The following is a 21,507-nucleotide window of genomic DNA, read 5'->3' as shown; positions in this document are numbered from 1 at the left end:
CAAATGAGACAAAACTAAAATATAAAAAAAAAAAAAAAAAACCACCACACCACACCACATGACATGTGGGATGCATCCTGTAAGAGAAAGGGGCCTGGTCTGCCTGACGAAATTGCTTTTTGTCACCATAGGTTCGCATGTGTCCAAACCCAAATAGGATTCCCCTTGGTGAAACCCACACTCTCCGGGTCTCTGGACAAGACAATTCCTCAGCCAACATACTTCTGCCAGAAAAATGCCACAGTGGATGCTGCCTTACCTGTGCTTGTAAAAACAGTCCTCCAGCCACAGTCCTGCAATGCCCCTGTCCCTGCAACAATAACTGCTCCAATCCTAATTTTGAACTCCATTGCACTGTGGTCAGTCACTGGAAGTGCCTCCACACCCAGCTTAAAAATCCTCAGGGTGTTTTGAAAATTTCTCTTTTCCTGCCAGTTCACATTTGTGAGCAGATATGCCTGGCCAAGCACAAAAGCAGAGGTCCAGCTAAACCAAGTATTCCTGCCTGAACCAGAAAAGAAGTCCTTGAACTCTTCTTCTATACTCAACCACCAACCCCAATGGGATAGTAGACACCTTGTAAGAACAAGAGAAGGGATCATCAGCACTGCCCAACAAGGACAAGCTCATAAAGGATGGGTACACAGAGGGGCATACAGACCCTGCAGAGTGTCAGGAGTTTTTTCATATGCAAGTGGCCCCACCAAGACCCAGAGGAGCCCAGAGAGGAAGGGGAAGGAAGCACAGGTAGGTGCATTGCTGTATGATTTTTTTAAACGTGTTTTTTCTTTGCAATGTCTGAACCACCCTCCTCCTCAATTCCTTCCGTCATTCAAAATGGCACCCTTCTGCATGGTCAGAAAACAAAGGAACTGACTTTTAAAATAATCAGTTGATTTTAAAACCCATGAACTGGTGACAAAATAAGAGAATATTAGAATCATTTAGTAGCCAGCATGTTTTGGCATTGAGATAGAATTTCAGCTTTTATAAAACACAAACATTAATAATCAAATTCGTTACAAACAAACAGAAAGATACAGACACCAATATATCAGCTGAAAAATAAAAGACATAGGAAATTAAACGTATCCTTCGCAAGCAATCCAGTGTTTGTTCATTGTGTATATGCATTCAATAAAATTACATTTTGGGGGATAGTGGGGGGTGGAAAAATACAGACACAGTATATTTATTGGGTGTCACCAGACAGAATTGTCAGACTAAAGCACCATCACTTCCCACCAAATTCATAAAAGGTGTTTATAAATAACCTGAGAGCCATAGTCAGGCCAAAGTTAGATGTACACAAAAGCAGCGCACAGCAATACAAGGGCACAATGTTAAAATGATCTTTTAAGGCCTTCCTCAGCTGGACAGCTCCTTGATAGGCTGTTGTCGTTGCCCTTGTGTCTGGCTGTTAAAAATTCAGCAGACAGCTTTCCAATTCCCCCTCTCCACCCTGCCGGTAAGGTTTCTCCCTTTGCTTCAGAAATATTATTTAATACGTGACATACAGCAACAACAACAGGCATTGTCTCTCTCTCTCTGGTGTTTGGCTGATTCTTGCTCATATGTTCAGGGTTTAACTGATTGCCATATGTGAGGGTGGGAAGGAATCCCCCCCCCCCGCCCCCCGGTCAGATTGGAAGTGACCTTGGGGGCTTTTATTTATTTGCCTTCCCCTGCAGCTTGTGGATCATTTGCCACGAGTAACTAGGTCTCTCTCATGCAATCATTTCCCTGCCACTGCAGTGGCCTCACGCACTAGTGCACCTTGGTCCCTCCTATTCTTTGCCCTTGGCACATAATGATCTAGTTTCTGATGGGCTGTAATACTTCGGGCTAATTTCGGTTGCTGGGTTTGGAGTTGGGAATGGCTGGGGGGTGGCCTGTGACATACAGGAGGTCAGACCAGATGATCTGGTGGTCCTTTCTGACTTTAAATTCTCTAACCACAGCATTGCAGAGACCCCAGGAGAGGGCAACAGTTACAATTCTAATGAGACCTCCCTGCTTTGGCTACCAAGGTTAGTCACAGTTTCATACTCATGTGCATGCTATAACCATTGCAGTTAAATACAAACACATTGTAATAACTTTGCTTCCTTGTAACCCAGCATTGTAAATGTACAGTATATGCTCTTTTTAAAAGGGAATTTAACTATATGGAAAAGCCATAGCAGTACTATCAAGCTGTTCTTAAACTAGAGGAACATTAGACACTAATAAAGGCTTCTAAAAGGAGCTGGCTGCAATCTTAATTATGGGACCACGGCTGCTCTGGATCCCGACTCCCCAGCCTCCTTGATACAGTATGAAAGATGCAGCCAGTTTTGCTTTTCCACCTCTGTTGTGAGATAGAATTAATCTACCCACCATTTTGAATGAAATGAGCCTTAATTGTTAGAATGGATTCCGAAGGTGTCCTTTTCCATAAACGATTACCTATTTAAGTGCCTTTGATATGCTTTGCTGGGTATAAGGCACCGAAAGACACCAGGCCTGCCCCCAAGAACTTACTATTTCAATAGACAGAAAACAAGATGCACCGGAAGACTGTGGAAGTTAGTCACAGAGCAGTTTACAACACCTGTATTTCAATGAAGGTTGAGGTTACTATTTTTTAAACCTTGGGAAAGAACTGAGTTTTAAGGAGGGAATTTGAATTAAGAGAAGCTGCGTGCTTGCTGTTGAGGCATTGGGAAGTCTTTCCCTGTGTAGAGAATAGTACTGAAGAAGGCAGGAGAAAGAGAGGTGGAGACACTGTCTTTCAGTTCTATTTCAGCTCTCAACGTTTTGAACAGCAAATAAATGAGTGGTTTCAGTTGTCATTAGAGTTTTCTCAGAGTCTGTATAAAGAAGTATGGTTGGCACATTTTTCTGTCTAGTGATAGATTTTAGCAGGGGAAATCAAACACAGAGATTCATGCGTTAAGCAGTCACTCTAGAACCACTCCACAGCTGCTAGGCAACAAATCTCCTGGTTTTCCTTTACAGACTTCCCCACTTTGTTAAGGTTACAGATATTTAAATATAAAGTTTAGGGGGGCAGGATAGCTCATTGGTTTGAGCATTGGCCTGCTAAACCCAGGGTTGTGAGTTCAATCCTTGAGGGGGCCATTTAGGGATCTGAGGCAAAAATCTGTCTGGGGATTGGTCCTGCTTTAAGCAGGGGGTTGGACTAGATGACCTCCTGAGGTCCCTTCCAACCCTGATATTCTATGATTCTATGATATAATTCACACTTGATACTTTCACACACACACTCCATTATTCTGAGAGTGGTTCTCCATCTTTATTGTGTGACTATAATATGTAGGTGGGTATCACCTGCAAGCTTCAGAGCTTGAGAATGGCAGACTCAGTTCTTTTCCAACCACTTCAGAATTCTGTCAGCAAATAGGCTGGAGTCTGCACAGCTAGCAGCATTCTAGACCTTAGGTTAATAGTTGACCAGTCCTTAGCTGCTGGGGAAACAGAAACCAGTAGCCCATATCCAAATAGGTACAGGGATCAGATCCATTTACTGGTTCTGGTAAATCAGTTACTCTCGGGTCTCCAGGCAGTGCTTAATTTGTAATTAAAAGAGGTGCCAGGGCTCAAGAAATGTTTTTACTTTCATAACGGATGTGGCAAGCCCAGAGGTGCCAGGACTAGGAACGGCCCAGCCTAGAGGTGTTGAGGCTCAGCCCTGGCACAACGCAAGCATTGTCTACAGGGCTGACCAACTCCTGTATGTCTAGCCTCACACTCTGTTTGGCTCAGCTATCAGAGGGTAAATGGGTGTGATCTGCACTACTGCAGATGCCCAACCACTTTTCTTTACAGGAAGTAGCTTTTTATTTCCAAAAAGATAAATTCTTTGCAAGGTATTCTTCACAGGCACTGCGGCGTGGTTTGCAATCAAACACTTTTTACATTTTTAGCATTTCGAGAGCAATTAAAAAAGAAAAATGTTAAAATAAACTAACCCTCACCCCAATCCTCTGACTATTTCCAGTCATTGCATAATGGAACACAAAGGATTCTTATAAGCCAGCTGCTGTGGTGTCCCAGATTGTGTAGTGCACATATGTGCAATTCAGTCGGAGGCACTCCAAAACAGCGGCAGCAGGACTCAGCATCACAGCCATAGCATAGCACCGAAGGACACCTTTTAGAGTATCTCAAAAGAGCATTTCTATTCTGAAAAGCAACTGTATTGAATAAATAGTAGCACCTTCTTACTCAGCTCTGTCTGCTATATATATATATATATATATATATATATATATATATATATATTCAGAGTTATTTGTGCTGACTTCAGCGTACTATTTTTATTCCTGTTAGCTGTGTTGGCTCTGCAAGGCTAAGAATGAAGGAGTCTGGCTGTCAGAAGGAACTGTTAAGCGAAAGCTGAGATTCTTGAGCACAGTTTTGCACCAGAGGCTGAATTCTACAACAGTGAAATCTTGGAGTACACCATGTCTTGACTTGTGACTAAATTAAGTTTTAATTGCATTTTACTCCTGCTAGCCCTGTAGAGCCAACACAGGTAGGAGGGAGGGAGTTGAAGATTTTATTCCCTCTTGTGCATCCTCAATAGTAGTGTTTACAAAGTTCCAATTACAGGACTAATAAATCACATCTATCCAAAACCACCGATGGCAATGGGGATGCACAGGTGCCATTGAAGATCTTATTTACCCTGTAGAATATTTATTACAAGTGATGTGTGAGGCAGAAAGAGCCCCGCTCAATTCTTTATTCACAGGCGGAGTTTGCAAGGCTGGCAGTTGAAACACAAGCAAACATCTTTTAACCTGTAAACCAAGCACATTTGACCTGGAATCTTTCAGACACTAAGCATGGAACTCCACAATGCCAATTTTACTGTCATTTTCAAGTAGAACCAGAGTTAAGCACCGAACACTGTAATATTATGCAGGGAACAATCTAGACCGAACAGCTGTGTCCTCTCAGTTCTTCAACCTGGGCTGCCTTTCACACCGCTTCTCTGTGAGAAGCACCACTCCTGGTCATAGAATCATAGATTATTCGGGTTGGAAGGGACCTCAGGAGGTCATCTAGTCCAACCCCCTGCTCAAAGCAGGACCAATCCCCAACTAAATCCCCAAATGGCCCCCTCAAAGATTGAACTCACAACCCTAGGTTTAGCAGGCCAATGCTCAAACCACTGAGCTATCCCTCCCTCTGTTCACATCAGCTGCTAGCATGCAAAAATCATTCCCATCTGAATTAAATCAACCACTCCTGAATTATATTACAGAGAAACACCTGCAAATTCCCAGTCCCAGACTTGTTCCAGGAATGTGCATCTTGTACTTCCCAGCTCTTTCCTTCTGGACAATATAAGCTCATAGAAAGTCTGTCATTTCATTAATAAAAGGTGATATGCACAAACCCCGTTATTTCAAATGTAGTTTGCCAAAAACTTCAATCCAAACACACCAGCTTAGATAATAAACTTGTTTTAACTACTTAAAAATCCATCTTTCTGTGATTACAAGTAATGAGGCATAAAAGTCAGAATTGGTTACAAAGAAATAAAAGGTAAAATACAGACTAATACCTAATTTAACAAGCTAAGTGAATTTAAAGCAAAAGGTTTCTCTCACCACATGCTTACAGTTGTCTGGCTGGGTTCCTTCAACCAGGGCCACAGTTCAATAATGCTTTGTCTTTCAAACTTTGTTGAGGAGAGAGGTGATTTGAGGCCTCTGTTACTCATTTTTATATCTTTTCCTCCTCTTTGAGAAATCATCTCCAGCTTGGGTTCAGGCAACAACCAGTCTGTTTACATGAAAACCCCCAGCTGTTATATTGCCAAGATCTAAATTTCTCTCTCAGACCCTTCTTCCTGCCAAAGAATGGCTACTTAACCAGGTGATAGTCCATCTGATTTTGTTGATGCCTGCTTTTCTAAACTGGGAGCATATCTCAGCAATGTCATACAGTAGAATCTTATAACTTCACATACAATGATCAGCAAATTATGAGTTTTCAAATGAGGCATACTTTTTACAAGAGTTTATCATAGTTTTGTAAAAGTGGTGAATATAAGGATACAGACTGTCAAATGCATTTCTTGAATGGGCTCCATAAAAGCCACAGTAGCTGCTGGACTGCATAGTTGGCCACTATGCAGCACTGGGGAAACTTTCAAAAGTACCCTTAATTAGGGACTGACCCTGCTCCCATTGAAGTCAGTAGAACTCCCATACACCATAGTGGTGCAGGATTGGACCCCTGATGAGCATATGTGAACATTTTTGTAAAATGCATTACATAGCAGTAGAAATGCCTACAGGTTTGCACCCCCAACACAACATGGTGGTGCATCATTGAGGATGCAAGATGCACCTCAGAATCCTTGTGCACAGTTGTGCAGTCCAGACCATATTTGCATTCCCTGCACTGGACAGAGACTGTTCTCCTTATGTATTCCTTGGGAATGAAGATGAGGTAGGGGAGTCCCCCACAAACCCTAGCCATGCACCAGCAAGTGGAGCTGGCTGGTCATGCACGGAAGAATAACCTGCACCCCTTGAGACACGTACTGGCCAGCCCTGGGAGAAGTTCTGCTTTTCTGAGTTACCTCAGGGATGGTGCAACTCCAGCTCTACCCCCAAGCAGGACTGTAACTTAAAGGTACATCTGAGCCCTGAATAAGCACATATAAAGCAGAAGCAAGTTTTAGCACCCCACCTACAAAATTTAGATCTAAAGCAGGCAGTGGTTATATCTTGGACAAACTAATACAGGGCACTGACCAAGAACTGGGGAATTTTGACTAGGCAAGTCCACTCAGCCTACAGTATGTTAGTGTCCTATTCTAAATCCATAATGCCTGACTCCCTAGAGCAAAGATTACACTTTCAAGTTAATTGGTTATGTTTTCAAAGTTTAGTACTACAAATCAATCAGGAAATTCATTTCAGTAGAGTGCTCCTCTCTTTCTCTCTCTCTCACTCCAGTCAATTTCAAATGCTCCGCTCTACAAGTTTCTCTTCTTTTCAATTACTGTATCCCATGGTAGTAAATAAATTTATTTCAAGTGCACACATCTCATTTTTTTCAATTACAGTTCCCTCTCAAGTAATCTAATTTCTTTCAAGTCTTCAATTTACTTCCAACTTTCTCTCCAACAAGTTTACACATCAGGTATTAGAAACACATCTTAGACTCCTCGGAGGTTTAGAATGTAGTTTTTGTCTTCATTACCTTTAAATTGGTTAAACACTGGGTATAGTTTCTGTAAGCTGTAAAATACAGCAGATGATATATGTGAATGCCATGAAGCTTTGGGGTTTCTTTCCTTGCATCCTACTTAGTGCCAATAGTTGTTCCTCTCAGTTGTAGGAATGATTGTAAATATCAGGAATGTGACCCAAGTTTGATTTAAAGAGTATTTATTCTAAATTGCAGCAATAGTAAACATGATAATTAAATAATACTGGAAAGCTGTATTGTCATGTGTGACAGACTGATCCTTATCTCTGACTGTGCATAGAGATTGGTGGAAGCATTAAAACAAGTACATAAGAGTATATAGTTATGAATCTATATATGGGAAAGATAGATGACTGAATGAATTAGACTGAATGTGCATGGAGGCTGAACTACCTACTCACCCCTAGAAGGTGGTTCCTCCAGGGCACGCTGGCAGCACATGAGGAGAGACTGTGGGGCAACTTGTACTGCTGCTGCCTATGCTCTTTTCTTCTGTGGATAAGGAGAGGATTTCAGACTCTGGAGCTGCCATTCTGGCACCTTTCATAAGTGCTTAATTACAATTTCAAAATCTTAAAGCTGGAAAAAAAATAAACATACTTGTTAATTATAATATAAGACTCACCTAAGCCAGCTGCACATTCATAAGGGGTTTAGAATGAGGGCAGAGGTACACAGCCCTTCATAAGCAGTAGGGAACTACAGCAAGATTGTAACAGGGGTCTTGGAGGGCTGGCCAGACTAGTGGTTGACACACCTGGTCTCCAGCCCCTTGTTTCCCTTGTTGAGGTGCCTCCATCTTTTAGGCTGTGGAGGGAGGGCAGATCCAGGCCCTCCCTCTCCATCAGGTCCCAGCCCAGGGCCCTGTGTGAGTCAACCTATCCCCTACCCCTCCTACCCCCCGGGCTACTTCCTACCATTGTCTCTTCAGTTTGGGGCATGACCCCTATTATCCAGTTCACTGGGATGGCTTACCTTCCTTAGTGCCCTTCCATGGATCCTGGGCAGCCCCCTGCTGCAGTCACAGGCTCCTTCAGTAAGGTTGCCAGGTGTCTGGTTTTTGACTGAAACACTTGGTCGAAAAGGGACCCTGGCGGCTCCAGTCAGCAGCCACTAAAAGTCCGATTGGTGGCGCAGTGGGGTGAAGGCAAGCTCCCTGCCTGCCGTGGCTCCGTGCAGGTCTCGGAAGCAGTGGCATGTCCCCCCCCGGCTCCTACATGTGGAGGCAGCCGGGGGCTCTGCACGCTCCCCTGCCCCAGCCGCTGCTCCCACAGCTCCCATTGGCCAGGAACCGAGACTAACGGGAGCGGCACCTACTGACAGGGAATCACGCAGGGCCACTTGTTCACGGCTTCATATAGGAGCTAGAGGGGGGACATGCCACTGCTTCTGAGAGCTGCCTGAGGTAAGCGCTGCCTGCAGCCTGCAACCCTGCCCCCTCCCCACCCCCGGTGACCCAACTCCCTGCCCCAGCCCTCATCCCCCTCCTGCCCTCTGAACCCCTTGGTCCCAGCCTGCAGCAACCTCGTGCACCCCAAACCCCTCATCCCCCCCAGAGCCTGCACCCCAGCCAGAGCCCTCATCCCCCCGCCCCAGCGCTGATCCCCCTCCCACCCTCTGAACCCCTCAGTCCCAGCCCAGAGCACCCTCCTGTACTCCAAACCCCTCATCCCCAGCCCCACCCCAGGAACCCTCACCCCCTTGCACCCCAACCCACTGCTCCAGCCCAGAGCCGCCTCCCACACCCTGAACTCCTCATTTCTGGCCCCACCCCAGAACCCACAGCCCCAGCCCAGAGCCCATACCCCCTCACACACCTCAACCCCCTGCCTCAGCCCAGGGCCCCCTCCCATACTCCAAACGCCTTGGCTCCACCCCCCATCCCAGAGCCCCCTCCTGCATCCCAAACTCCTCATCCCTGGCCCCACCCCACAGCCCACACCCCCAACTGGAGCCCTCCCCTCTGCCGCACCCCAACCCCCTGAGCCAGCCCAGTGAAAATGAGTGAGTGAGGTTGGGGAGAGTGAGCAACAAAGGAAGTGGGGATGGAGTGAAGGGGGGGCAGGGCCTCTAATAAGGGGCGGGGGAGGGGTGGGGCCTCAGAGGAGGGGCAGGACAGGGGGTGGGGCAAGGGTGTTTGGTTTTGTGTGAGTAGAAAGTTGGCGACCCTATTCTTCAGGCAGGGTAGTCCTAAATTTGGTGAGACCAAACCCCACAATGTCTTCCTTGGCTGAGAAGACAATACTTATTCCCTGGTAGCTGCCTCAGCTGGCAGGCTAGTGACCCCCTCCTTTCAGGTAGGGAAGCAGCTAGCTTCTACCTCTTTGCAAGCCTCTCCTTTTCTTCCCCCTTCAGGCCTCGCGTTGGCTGTAGCTATAACAGGGTGGGGCTTGTAGCCCTAAGGTTTAATCTGCTTGCTTGCATAGATATATCTTTTCTTATAAATTTGAGTATTTGATGTAATAGGTTTATAGATTTATATTAAAAATAAGTTTGGCTGTAATGCAAGAGACCTACAGGCTAAAACCCTGTATGTTAAGCTAAGGCAAAGTTAGCATATCTATATTGGGACCCTTTTCCTAGGAAAGTAAAGATGACCCAAATAGATAAAACACCCATGCAGATGTCTAGAGACCTTTACCTAACCCAATAGACAATGAAGGATGGCAAAGGGGATTTTTCAAAGTTGTACCCACAGACTTAACAAGTACACCACAAGTGCATACATACCTGTCATCCATACGCACATACATACTAGCCTATGGGGTAAGTGTACCCGAACATTTCTGTGGGGGAAGGATGAAATTTGGGCATAGGAGGAAGGATTTCCAGCCAATGCCCTATAAAAAGGCAATTCATCTCGCCATTTTAGATGCAATCTACCCACCTATCTACTCTTCATTGTCTCCATCTTCAACAATGTATCGATGCTCCCCATCTGGCATAGAAAGTATGCTTATTAAGTTTGCGGATGATACCAAACTAGGAGGGATTGCAACTGCTTTGGAGGACAGGGTCATAATTCAAAATGATCTGGACAAATTGGAGAAATGGTCTGAGTTAAACAGGATGAAGTTTAACAAAGACAAATGCAAAGTGCTCCACTTAGGAAGAAAAAGTCAGTTTCACACATACAGAATGGGAAGAGACTGCCTAGGAAGGAGTACGGCAGAAAGGGATCTAGGGGTTATAGTGGACCACAAGCTAAATATGAGTCAACAGTGTGATGCTGTTGCAAAAAAAGCAAACATGATTCTGGCATGTATTAACAGGTGTGTTGTGAGCAAGACACGAGAAGTCATTCTTCCGCTCTACTCTGCTCTGGTTAGGCCTCAGCTGGAGTATTGTGTCCAGTTTTGGGCACCGCATTTCAAGAAAGATGTGGAGAAATTGGAAAGGGTCCAGAGAAGAGCAACAAGAATGATTAAAGGTCTTGAGAACATGACCTATGAAGGAAGGCTGAAAGAACTGGGTTTGTTTAGTTTGGAAAAGAGAAGACTGAGAGGGGACATGATAGCAGTTTTCAGGTATCTAAAAGGGTGTCATAAGGAGGAGGGAGAAAACTTGTTCACCTTAGCCTCTAAGGATAGAACAAGAAGCAATGGGCTTAAACTGCAGCAAGGGAGGTCTAGGTTGGACATTAGGAAAAAGTTCCTAACTGTCAGGGTGGTTAAACACTGGAATAAATTGCCTAGGGAGGTTGTGGAATCTCCATCTCTGGAGATATTTAAGAGTAGGTTAGATAAATGTCTATCAGGGATGGTCTAGACAGTATTTGGTCCTGCCATGCGGGCAGGGGACTGGACTCGATGACCTCTCGAGGTCCCTTCCAGTCCTAGAATCTATGAATCTATGAATCTATGACGGCTATTAACTATTAATAGGCCGTACTTTGTTTCTTTTCAAACTTTACGTTTTAAGGGGACTAGGCTAAGCTTGGTTTTCCTACGCTTGATTTCAGTTTAAGGTTTATTAAGTTTAGTTAGAGAGTAAACAGCTTTTACAGCTCTTTGCATCAGTTTCCTCTGCTAGAGGTGTGAAGCCGGAACCGCCAGAGGCGGCGTCCTATATCTTCCAACAACAGGTTATTAAAACAGAGTGTGAGTAACCGAAGTTTGCAGCACATAATATTGTATTATCATATGTATCTCTTGAATAACAGTATTACAATTGCAACTCTGTAATTCTAACTGGTTTACCATTTGCTTACTATTTCATTGATTTTAATAAAAGGTCTTTATGACTATATCTGTCTCAGTGTGAGCTTCCTGTCATACCCCCGAAGGTCTTTTTATAAACTCTGTGAAGCCTGATTCAGGACGAACTTTTATCTTCTGATCAAACAAATTGGTGAGCCTAAACCCACACTAATTAATATCCATAATGATAATTATTAATTAATTAAAATTAAATAAATAAAAATAAATTAAGTGGATCAATTAAATCAACATTACTAACACACCCCAAATCTGGCTACAGGTTAGCTGGGCCCAAAGGCTCTCTTTAACCCTTGCCGTGCTGGTGGGCAATTTCTCTGCTTCATCACAACGATAAATAAATATGTTCCTGGGACTTATGCATTTGCTTAGGTAGCTTGCTGAACTGGGGCCTAAATCAAGGCTTCATTGTAGCACTTTCCAGATGTTTCTGGTATTTTGATCCAGCCACACTACAAAGGAGAGAATAGCAATAAACACATTTTAATTTGGATTCTAAATCAATTTTCTTTTTAGTTTCTGACAAAGGTAGGTGTGATCCAATGTGGATACACTCTGTGTCAGGGGGCTTATCCCCTATGTCCATTTGCCATTACGGCCCAGTCCCAAGCCAGTAGCAGGTAACTGAGCAGTCTGATGCCATCTCTGCCAACTCTCTCCTTTCTTACAGAGTGAGTCCTTAGCTCTTTTTGTTGAGACGTCTTTTCTGATTCCTGATGCCTTTAGGAAATACTCCCTCTAATTTTGGACATTAGAACAGAAAGCAACCCTCTGTCTCCATCACTCCTCCGTTATGTTAATTGCATAATCACGCCTCTCTGGGTTTTGACTGTAAGTTGTGCCTCCCAATTTCCACCTCGAGTTTGTAGTCTCTGACTCTACATTTGGTGAGAAACTGCCTACTTTACTACATTTTTCTATAATGAGGTAGTTTGCTAATGTGATAGCTTGGTGCAGGGATCTAACATATCTTATTTAGTTCATCTCCCTGTCAATACAAACTTATTTCCTTTTTTTACAGGAAGTTGTTACGCTCAAATCCAGATTGTGCATATAGGGCCATATGTTCCCATAGTCTGCGTGCTGGAAAGCACAGCAAATTACTATGAAAACTGCTTCACAATCATCATCATAAGTCAAAACTACCTCCTTGGCAGGATGCCATTCCAACTTACCACACCTAACTATCTCATGGAGAAATTTCCCGAGAGAGCACAGTGGGGGGGAGGGAAATGTAAGAGGAATCAGAGAACAGTCAAAATACCGTATTCTATATGAAAAAATACCATTGTAACTTCTCACACTAGAGACATAAGGAACAGCAATAAAGAAAGGTTACCTTGTACAGTAACTGGTGTTCATCAAGACGTGGGGTCCCTATTAGTATTCCACTCTGAGTGCCCATGCGTTCCATGCACCTCAGACCAGAAGATTTTTGCTAGCAGTCTCTGTTAGTCTTTGCCTGTGTCCCTCATCTGTTCATGCTATGAACCATTGGCATAAGGGGCAATGGGGACTGACCCTTTCTCCAGTTCCTTTCTACCAGAAATGACTGAAGGATAAGGATAAGGATAAGGGGAAGGAGAAGAAGGCTAGAAGAAGAAGGCCACCTAATGCTGCAGACACTGAAGATGTTCTGTCTGGACCACGGGCACTATAAAGGAACTGGAGAGGCAGGCAGTCCACCCCACCCATTATACTCTCAGTTCAGAGGTCAAGGAGGTGCAGGGCTCAAGCATGGAAAAATCGACTGCTAGCAAAAATCTTCTGGTCTCAGGCATATGGAGCACACGCACACTCAGAGCAGAATCCATGTAAGGAACCATCATTCAAAGAAAAACTGATTGTCAGATGACATCCTAACCTTGATGTGGAATGTTTTAAAACACTTCAGTGGATTGCTAAACCTGCCGGAGTCTGCCTGCAAACAGTTGAGAATGCATAGATCCGGCTTCCCCAGCGGTGGGTATTGAACCCATATTGATAACCTTTCCCACTCCTATTCTGCCTTTATCTGGACTTATTTTTCTTGTGTCAAACCTCCTTCTCCATTTGTTGTTATTATCAAGTTGCAGGAGGGTGGCATTATGATATTTTCTGTTTTCATTATCAGAGGGGTAGCCGTGTTAGTCTTTATCTGTAAAAAGCGACAAAGAGTCCTGTGGCACCTTATAGACTAACAGAAGTATTGGAGCATAAGCTTTCGTGGGTGAATACGCATGTGTCTGACGAAGTGGGTATTCACCCATGAAAGCTTATGCTCCAATACTTCTGTTAGTCTAGAAGGTGCCACAGGGCTCTTTGTCTGTTTTCATTGTACTACAGCACAATGCCATGAGCATCTTTGAAGTGGAGATTATGGGCCAGATTGTTGCTAGCTTCTGAGAGCTAAAGTAAGGCCCTCCCCCACCCCTTGTCTGTGCTCTCTGGGCAGACAATGGCCACAATCATTGTCCCTGTGTTCTCCAGAGCAGAGGGGACTGCTCCTTGCTAGCACCCCAAGGGCGGGAAGAACTGGGACAAAGAGGGCCGTGTCTCCCACATAGGGTTGCCAGGCGTCCAGTTTTCAACCAGAATGCCTGGTCGAAAAGGGACCCTGGCTGCTCCGGTCAGCACAGCTGACTGGGCTGCTAAAAGTCCGGCTGGCTGCAGCTCTCATTGGCTGGGAACTATGGACAATGGGAGCTGTGGGGGCAGTGGCTGCGGGTGGGGGCAGTGCACGGAGCCCTCTGGCCACCCCTCTCCCTAGGAGCCAGAGGGACATGTTGCTGCTTCCTGGGAGCCGTGCAGACTTCTTCTGTCTCTGGGAAATGCCGGGGCCACCAGAGGTCAGCACTGCCCAAAGCCTGTACCTCGAACCCACTCCTGAACCTCAATCCTCTGCCCCAGCTTGGAACCCCCTCCCGCTCCCAAACTCCCTCCCAGAGCCCACACCCCCTCCCACAACCCAACCCTCTTCCCCAGCCTGGAGCCTGCTTCCACACTCCGAACCTCTCAGCCCCACCTCCCAGCCCAGAGCCACCTCTTGCACCCCAACCCCTTGCCCCACCGCCGTGAAAATAAGTGAGGGTGGGGGGAGAGCGAGTGACGGAGGGAAGGGGGATGTAGTGAGTGGGGGCGGGACCTCTGAAAAGGGGTGGGACCTCGGGGCAGGGGTGGGGCAAGGGTGTTTGGTTTTCTGCAATTAGAAAGTTGACAATGCTACTCTAGCAACACTGGCTGAGTGTGGAAGAGAAAGCATGTTGCATCCCTTTGGGAGGAATAGCAGGAGGTCTGCTCCCCTGTGCAACTTTCTAGAAGCCTTAGGAAACATTGTGCCTTACTGAAGCACAATGCCTCCAGCACTCCCATTGGGATGGGATAGCTGTTCCTCACCCACTATACAGAGCTATGACTAAAAGTCACAACAGAGCCCCATGAACATAAACTTAATATCCTCATCCTAACGCTCCCCTGCAGTGTAATTGCATGGATTATGCCAGTGGCATATTCTGCAGACAAGGAAGCCACCTCTTGTGACAGAATCTCGCTCCAGAATTTCCCAGTTTTCGCTTAAAAAATTATTTCCTGCCCTTGCAAAGAAAAGCTTGTGATTGCTATTCTGTGGTTGCAGAATTTGGCATTTTTCCAAAGTGGCAGAGACTTCAGCACCTTTGCCATTTTGCTGCACTATGCACCCAACTTTTTTTTTTGTGTGTGTCTCCCTGCCTGCTGGGTGATATCTGCAACTGTCTCTTCCTCAACAGATTCCTTCACAGCGATGGTGTCAAGTGGATTACAGGGCGGCTCCCTGCACTGCTCCATTGGGCCAAGGAAGCAGTGGGGAATCAAGGAGCCTCTCCCATGTGGGGTTTTGTGCTTCTGCACTGAGTGCACAGAGCCCTCTTCAAAGCCATGTCTGTTGGGGAATGCTCGAGTACCCTTCCATGGTGTCGAAGGTTCAGTGCCCAAGGCTTTATGAGAGTGCATCTGCCGGGCCGCCACCACCTCACTTTGTTCTCCTGAACCACAGACTCCTGTTTACATAGAAAACTCAGGGTAGAGGGGAAGGTAGGCAGGAAGTGTGAATTTTAGTGCAGGGTTAAGGAGTTTGTTGTTGATCCAGATGGACAATCTCTTCTGAGGTTACCACTTTAGAGAGGAGTGCAACAGAATAGTCTGAATGCACAGAGGAAACAAACAGGTTACTGGCTACTGATAAGTAACCTCTCTTTTAAAATCAATTACAAGCTGAATGTCTCCTTTCCCCATGCACTTTAGGGTACTGAGCGTATAATTCTAAAATAAATGCAGCAGAGATAGAGTGACGTGAAAATGGATAAGAAAAATTGATCTGTAACGAAGTGCTCAGAGCCAATTTACTGCAGCTTGGAAAATGTAACTCAAAACAGATTAGGCTGTCTACCCTGAGCTGGCCCCAAGGCAATGCATGTTAAAAGCTAGGACCTGAACAGGTTTGAAAACTGCTTGGATGAAGTTAATCTGCCTTTTCTTTTCCACTAGATGAAGCTATAGAGCAAGGAGTGGCTTACTTTTCATATCTCGATGCAGTGAACTGATACTAAAATTACCTTTGGGATGTAGTTTAATTCTTATTTTCCTAACTCAACTTTTGTTTTCCATCAGTTCACAGCATTTAGGCTTGGATCGTCAGGACTGATTATTCTGGGCAAAGTGCTCTCAGCACCTTCTTGGTAGGATGTTTAGTGTAAGTTTCATGATAATGATTTGGTAGGGTTACCATATTTCAGAAAGCAAAAAAGAGGACAGGAGGAGCCCCGCCCTAGCCCCGCCCCTGCCCCTCCCACTTCCCGCCCCCCCAGAACCCCCAACCCTCCCCCCGTTCCTTGTCCCCTGACTGCCCCCTCCTGGGACCCCTGCCCCTAACTGCCCCCCAGGACTCCACCCCCTATCTAAGCCTCCCTGCCTCTTGTCCCCTGACTGCCCCAACCCTTAGCCACACCCCCACCCCCAGACAGACCCCTGGGACTCCCACGCCCCATCCAACCACTCCCCACCCCCTGACAGCCCCCCCCAGAACTCCCAACCCATCTAAACCCCTCTGCTCCCTGTCCCCTGACTACCCCCTCCTGGGACCCCTGCTCCTAACTGCCCTCCAGAACCCCACCCCCTACCTAAGACTCCCTGTTCCTTGTCCCCTAACTGCCCCCTCCTAAGACCCCCCCCCAACTGCCCCCCAGGACACTACCCCCTACCTGTACCCTGACTGCCCAAAACTTTCTCCACTCCCCCCCAAAAGCCCCCCCATTTCTTGACTGCCCCCTCCAGAACCTCCCTGCCCCTTCTCCTGCCCCCTGGCCCCCTTACCCTGCTGCTCAGAACAGGGTGTTGGGCTCTGTGCAAGCCGGACACGTGGCTGCGCTCCCCAGCACAACAAAACCCGGTCCCTGGCCCTGCACAGTGCTGCCGGAGCCGGGCTGCAGGGGAGAGCTGCTGGCTCAGAATGCAGGGCGGATCCGGCTCCTCTACAGCTGCTCCGGAGTCCAGCCCGGGACTTTCCTGCAGCCCTCCCAGCTGCTCGCTCTGCTCTGCCGGGGGAGGGGGGAAATCCCGGACATTTTGAGTGATTTACAAATTCCCCTCGGACGCTATTTTTAGCACAAAAAGGAGGACATGTCCGGGTAAATCCGGACGAATGGTAACCCTAGATTTGGGCTTTATTTAGTTGCCTTTGTTGCTTTCTTACTGTGTGGTCAGCTTATTAATCTATTGTGATGTCAAAAGTGAGAATTATATTTTCTGCTAACACTAAACCTGTATTACGTTTTTAAAAATAAACTAGAATTCTGAGTTTGTTATTATCATTGTTTTATTTTGTAGTGCCTGGAGGCCCCAACTCAGATCAGGGCCCCATTGTGTTAGGCTCTGTCCAAACATGTAATGAGTGACAGTCCCTGGTCCAAAAAGCTTACCGTTTAAACAGACAAGACAAAGAAAGGGTGGGAGCAGGAAGTCTTTTTGGAATGATGAGAATATCTATAAATACACACTTTTTTCCAACACTGGCACATGGCTAGCTATCAAATGACAAACATTTCATATTTGGAGAAAGAATAAACAAAAAGAGGAACATGTATGATTCCTAGAAAAATGACAATGTTACAGAACAGTTATAAATGTACATGGAAAGAGTAAACTAAATACAGATTGTCTCCCTAGGCACTTGGAGCGAGGAAGTAGAACCACCAAAGTTAAAGTTAATAACATTACATTTGAGAGCCTTGAAAGGAGACTCGGGGCAGCAGGATGGGAAGAAAATCAGTGTCTTGCTTAACTCTCCCTGAGTTTAACTCCACTGTGCTGAAAGTTGGTTGTTTTGGTTCATTCCATTACAAACTGGCAAAATGAGCATTCATGAGCATCTATCTCAGAACATCTATAGTGATACAAAACGTGTCATTTCAAATCCTAGACCACTGGTGAGGATGGTCAAAGAGCAACACTGGACAATCAGAAGGGAAAGTGGGCACATAGCAGCCAACATTTAAAAGAAAAAATTCTAGGGCCATATCTCCAAATCAGTTTGGGAGTCTGGATGCCGTGTGGACATCAGCCATCTAAGGTTGTGTGCGCCTCTTGTACACTCAGTTTGCCTCAGATATTCTGGTGTCTGGCCATCCTGACAGAATGAGAGATGTGAGCACTTGTGAATCTTTGTCTTGTATAGTTTGTTCACTGATTCTCTTCAGTCCCTGCCTTGAAACTGGAACATAGCTGGCTTGGTTGATGCTTTCTGTGCTTTCTGTATTTCTCTCAGGTTGAGGAACATGTGGACAAGGGGGATCCAGTGGACATAGTGTACTTAGATTTCCAGAAAGCCTTTGACAAGGTCCCTCACCAAAGGCTCTTACGTAAATTAAGTTGTCATGGGATAAGAGGGAAGATCCTTTCATGGATTGAGAACTGGTTAAAAGACAGTGAACAAAGGGTAGAAATAAATGGTAAATTTTCAGAATGGAGAGGGGTAACTAGTGGTGTTCCCCAAGGGTCAGTCCTCGGACCAATCCTATTCAACTTATTCATAAATGATCTGGGGAAAGGGTTAAACAGTGAAGTGGCAAAGTTTGCAGATGATACTAAACTGCTCAAGATAGTTAAGACCAAAGCAGACTGTGAAGAACTTCAAAAAGATGTCACAAAACTAAGTGACTGGGCAACAAAATGGCAAATGAAATTTAATGTGGATAAATGTAAAGTAATGCACATTGGAAAAAATAACCCCAACTATACATACAATACGATGGGGGCTAAGTTAGCTACAACTAATCAGGAAAAAGATCTTGGAGTCATCGTGGATAGTTCTCCGAAGACATCCACGCAGTGTGCAGCGGCAGTCAAAAAAGCAAACAGGATGTTAGGAATCATTAAAAAGGGGATAGAGAATAAGACAGAGAATATCTTATTGCCCTTATATTAATCCATGGTATGCCCACATCTTGAATATTGCATACAGATGTGGTCTCCTCATCTCAAAAAAGATATATTGGCATTAGAAAAGGTTCAGAGAAGGGCAACTAAAATGATTGGGGTTTGGAACGGGTCCCATATGAGGAGAGATTAAAGAGGCTAGGACTTTTCAGCTTGGAAAAGAGGAGACTAAGGAGGGATATGATAGAGGTATATAAAATCATGAGTGATGTGGAGAAAGTGAATAAGGAAAAGTTATTTACTTGTTTCTGTAATATAAGAACTAGGGGCCACCAAATAAAATTAATGGTCAGCAGGTTTAAAACAAATAAAAGGAAGTTCTTCTTCACACAGTGCACAGTCAACCTGTGGAACTCCTTGCCTGAGGAGGTTGTGAAGGCTAGGACTATAACTAGGTTTAAAAGAGAACTGGATAAATTCATGGAGGTTAAGTCCATCAATGGCTATTAGCCAGGATGGGTAAGGAACGGTGTCCGTAGACTCTGTTTGTCAGAGGGTGGAGATAGATGGCAGGAGAGAGATCACTTGATCATTACCTGTTAGATTCACTCCCTCTGGGGCACCTGGCATTGGCCACTGTCGGTAGACAGGATACTGGGCTGGATGGACCGTTGGTCTGACCCAGTATGGTCATTCTTATGTTCTTATGTTCATATTCTTGTGCAGCTGTCATACTTCATGCTTCAAGGCTGCACCAGCTAAGAAGTCAGCTATGTACATCTCAGTCCTTTTTCCGTAGTGTACATCTAACTTGTAGTATTGCTGTTTCAGTAACATTCACTAAAGCAGGGAACCTTTTTTCTATCAGGGTCCATTGATCCACAGAAAAAATCAATCATGGGCCACACACAGTCCCATGTGAGAGTGCGGAGGCTCGGGTCTTCCCCCCTCACTCACTGTCACTGGGCTGGGGCAGGGAGTTGGGGAGTGGGAGGGGCTGAGGACCCCAGCTAGGGGTAGGGCTCCAGGGTGGGGCCAGAAATGAGGGGTTTGGAGTGTGGGAGGGGCTCCAGGTTGGAGCAGGGGGTTGGGAGGAGGTTCAGGGTGTGGGTTCCAGGAGGGAGTTTGGGTGTGGGAGAGGACTCAGGACTGGTGCAGGGGGTTGGGGTGCGGGTGGGGGTGCAGGGTCTGGGAGGGAGTTAGAGTATGGGAAGGGGTTCCGACCTGGGGCAGGGGGCTCAGGGTGCGAGCTCCGATCGGGAGGCTCCCAGGCGGCAGCATAGCAGGCTCCCTACCTGCCCTGTCTCTGTGCTGCTCCCAGAAGCGGCCGGCATGTCCAGCCCCTAGGCAGAGGCATGGCCAATGGGAGCTGTGGAGCCGGCACTGGAGGCGGGGGCAGCACGTGGAGCTTCCCTGATCGCCCCTGCTTCCTGGAGCTGCGCGGAGCCGACTGGACTTTTAATGGCCCGGCAACACTAGTGCTTGCGGCTCCAGCTGGGCTTCTGGCCCATGGTGCGGAGACTTGACGTGGGCTGGATTAAATTAAGCTGCGGGCCAGATCTGGCCCCCGGGCCATAGGTTCCCCATCCCTGCGCTAAAGGCATTTGGAAACTGCTAGCAATGGCTTTTAAAGAATGCTTTCTAGTGGTTTCTGGTCACTTTCTAAGTGAATGATTTCCTGGTCTTGAGCATATTGATTGAACTTTTCACACCCAAACACTATTGCAAGACATTCCTTTTCACCTGGGGCGTATCTCTAGTCCATTGTCCCTTTTTATAGGAGTGATGGCTCAAGCCCTGTCTCACTGGCATGACATTGCATGGTTGCATTTCATCAGCTATGTGATACCGATCCTAGCAAGCCCTGTTGGTACATCTCGCTGATGGTGTTGATAGTCTTCTGCCATAGGTTTGATCCCAGATGGCACTCAACCATCTGTCCCTACCTGCTGGTGTCTAAAATGTGGTGGGATAGCTGCTTTCTGTATCTAGTAGCACTTGCCAATATCATTCTCTGGGATCAAGTACTGAGAATATTGTTACTCTTGCCAAGTCAGGTAATATTTCTTCAATCATAAACATTTGGAAGTGAGCTCTTTTAGCGCTTTGTTTATGCTAATGTACAGCTTGCCTGCTTCTCAATGGCTACCACGTTACTAAGCCACTTGTGGGCTCTTTCTTCATTTGCTTAATTGCTCCTGTTTTTTTCTCCTATTGCTCTGTAAGGCAGGTGCTGTACTGGCTCAGAATTATTTTATCTATGTCCAGGTGTAACATGCCTGGAAAACATCCCAGTCTTTCAAAATCATTGTGGTAATCATTTAGCAGCTTTGCTGTAGGGATGCCACAGCACACCGCTCTGGCTGTGTTTTGTTTTGCTTGTGCATCCATTGTATAAATCATTTCCCCCAGGTGTAGAACATTAGGTTCATGCATTTACTTGTTTTAGTTGAAAGCAGTGGCTTCTGTGTTGTCTGTACTACCTGAAATTTCAGCCTGTATATTTTTTCCTTGGTATTCTGCTTATAATTTACATTCTCGTCATGGTATTATGGTTGTGCCATTGTATAATTTTAATTTGGCTTTGCTTGGTTGTAATTTTACTGCTATTTTTTTCTTTTGCACATGATGCTGAAACTCTTTGTACATTTTCTTATGCCCC

The 21,507-nt window shown here is 45.8% G+C and overlaps 1 protein-coding gene and 1 long non-coding RNA gene across 2 annotated transcripts in view; one reads left to right on the top strand and one right to left on the bottom strand.

Moving 5' to 3' along the window:
* Positions 1-5,644, bottom strand: part of CARS2 (cysteinyl-tRNA synthetase 2, mitochondrial) — a 110,763-nt gene extending 105,119 nt beyond the window's left edge. Inside the window, exon 1 of the mRNA XM_042861439.2 lies at positions 5,625-5,644. Coding sequence (XP_042717373.2) covers positions 5,625-5,629 — 5 coding nt within the window. The 5' untranslated portion in view covers positions 5,630-5,644. The remainder of the gene's footprint in view (positions 1-5,624) is intronic.
* LOC103305982 (uncharacterized) overlaps positions 1,782-21,507 on the top strand; it is a 38,569-nt gene continuing 18,843 nt past the window's right edge. Inside the window, exon 1 of the long non-coding RNA XR_002888598.3 lies at positions 1,782-2,030. This is a non-coding gene — a long non-coding RNA (uncharacterized LOC103305982). The remainder of the gene's footprint in view (positions 2,031-21,507) is intronic.

Source organism: Chrysemys picta, chromosome 1, assembly GCF_011386835.1.
Source record: "Chrysemys picta bellii isolate R12L10 chromosome 1, ASM1138683v2, whole genome shotgun sequence".
Taxonomy (NCBI): domain Eukaryota; kingdom Metazoa; phylum Chordata; order Testudines; family Emydidae; genus Chrysemys; species Chrysemys picta.
The sequence above is the reverse complement of the archived record's forward strand: the minus strand, read 5'-3'. Positions and strand labels throughout refer to the sequence as shown.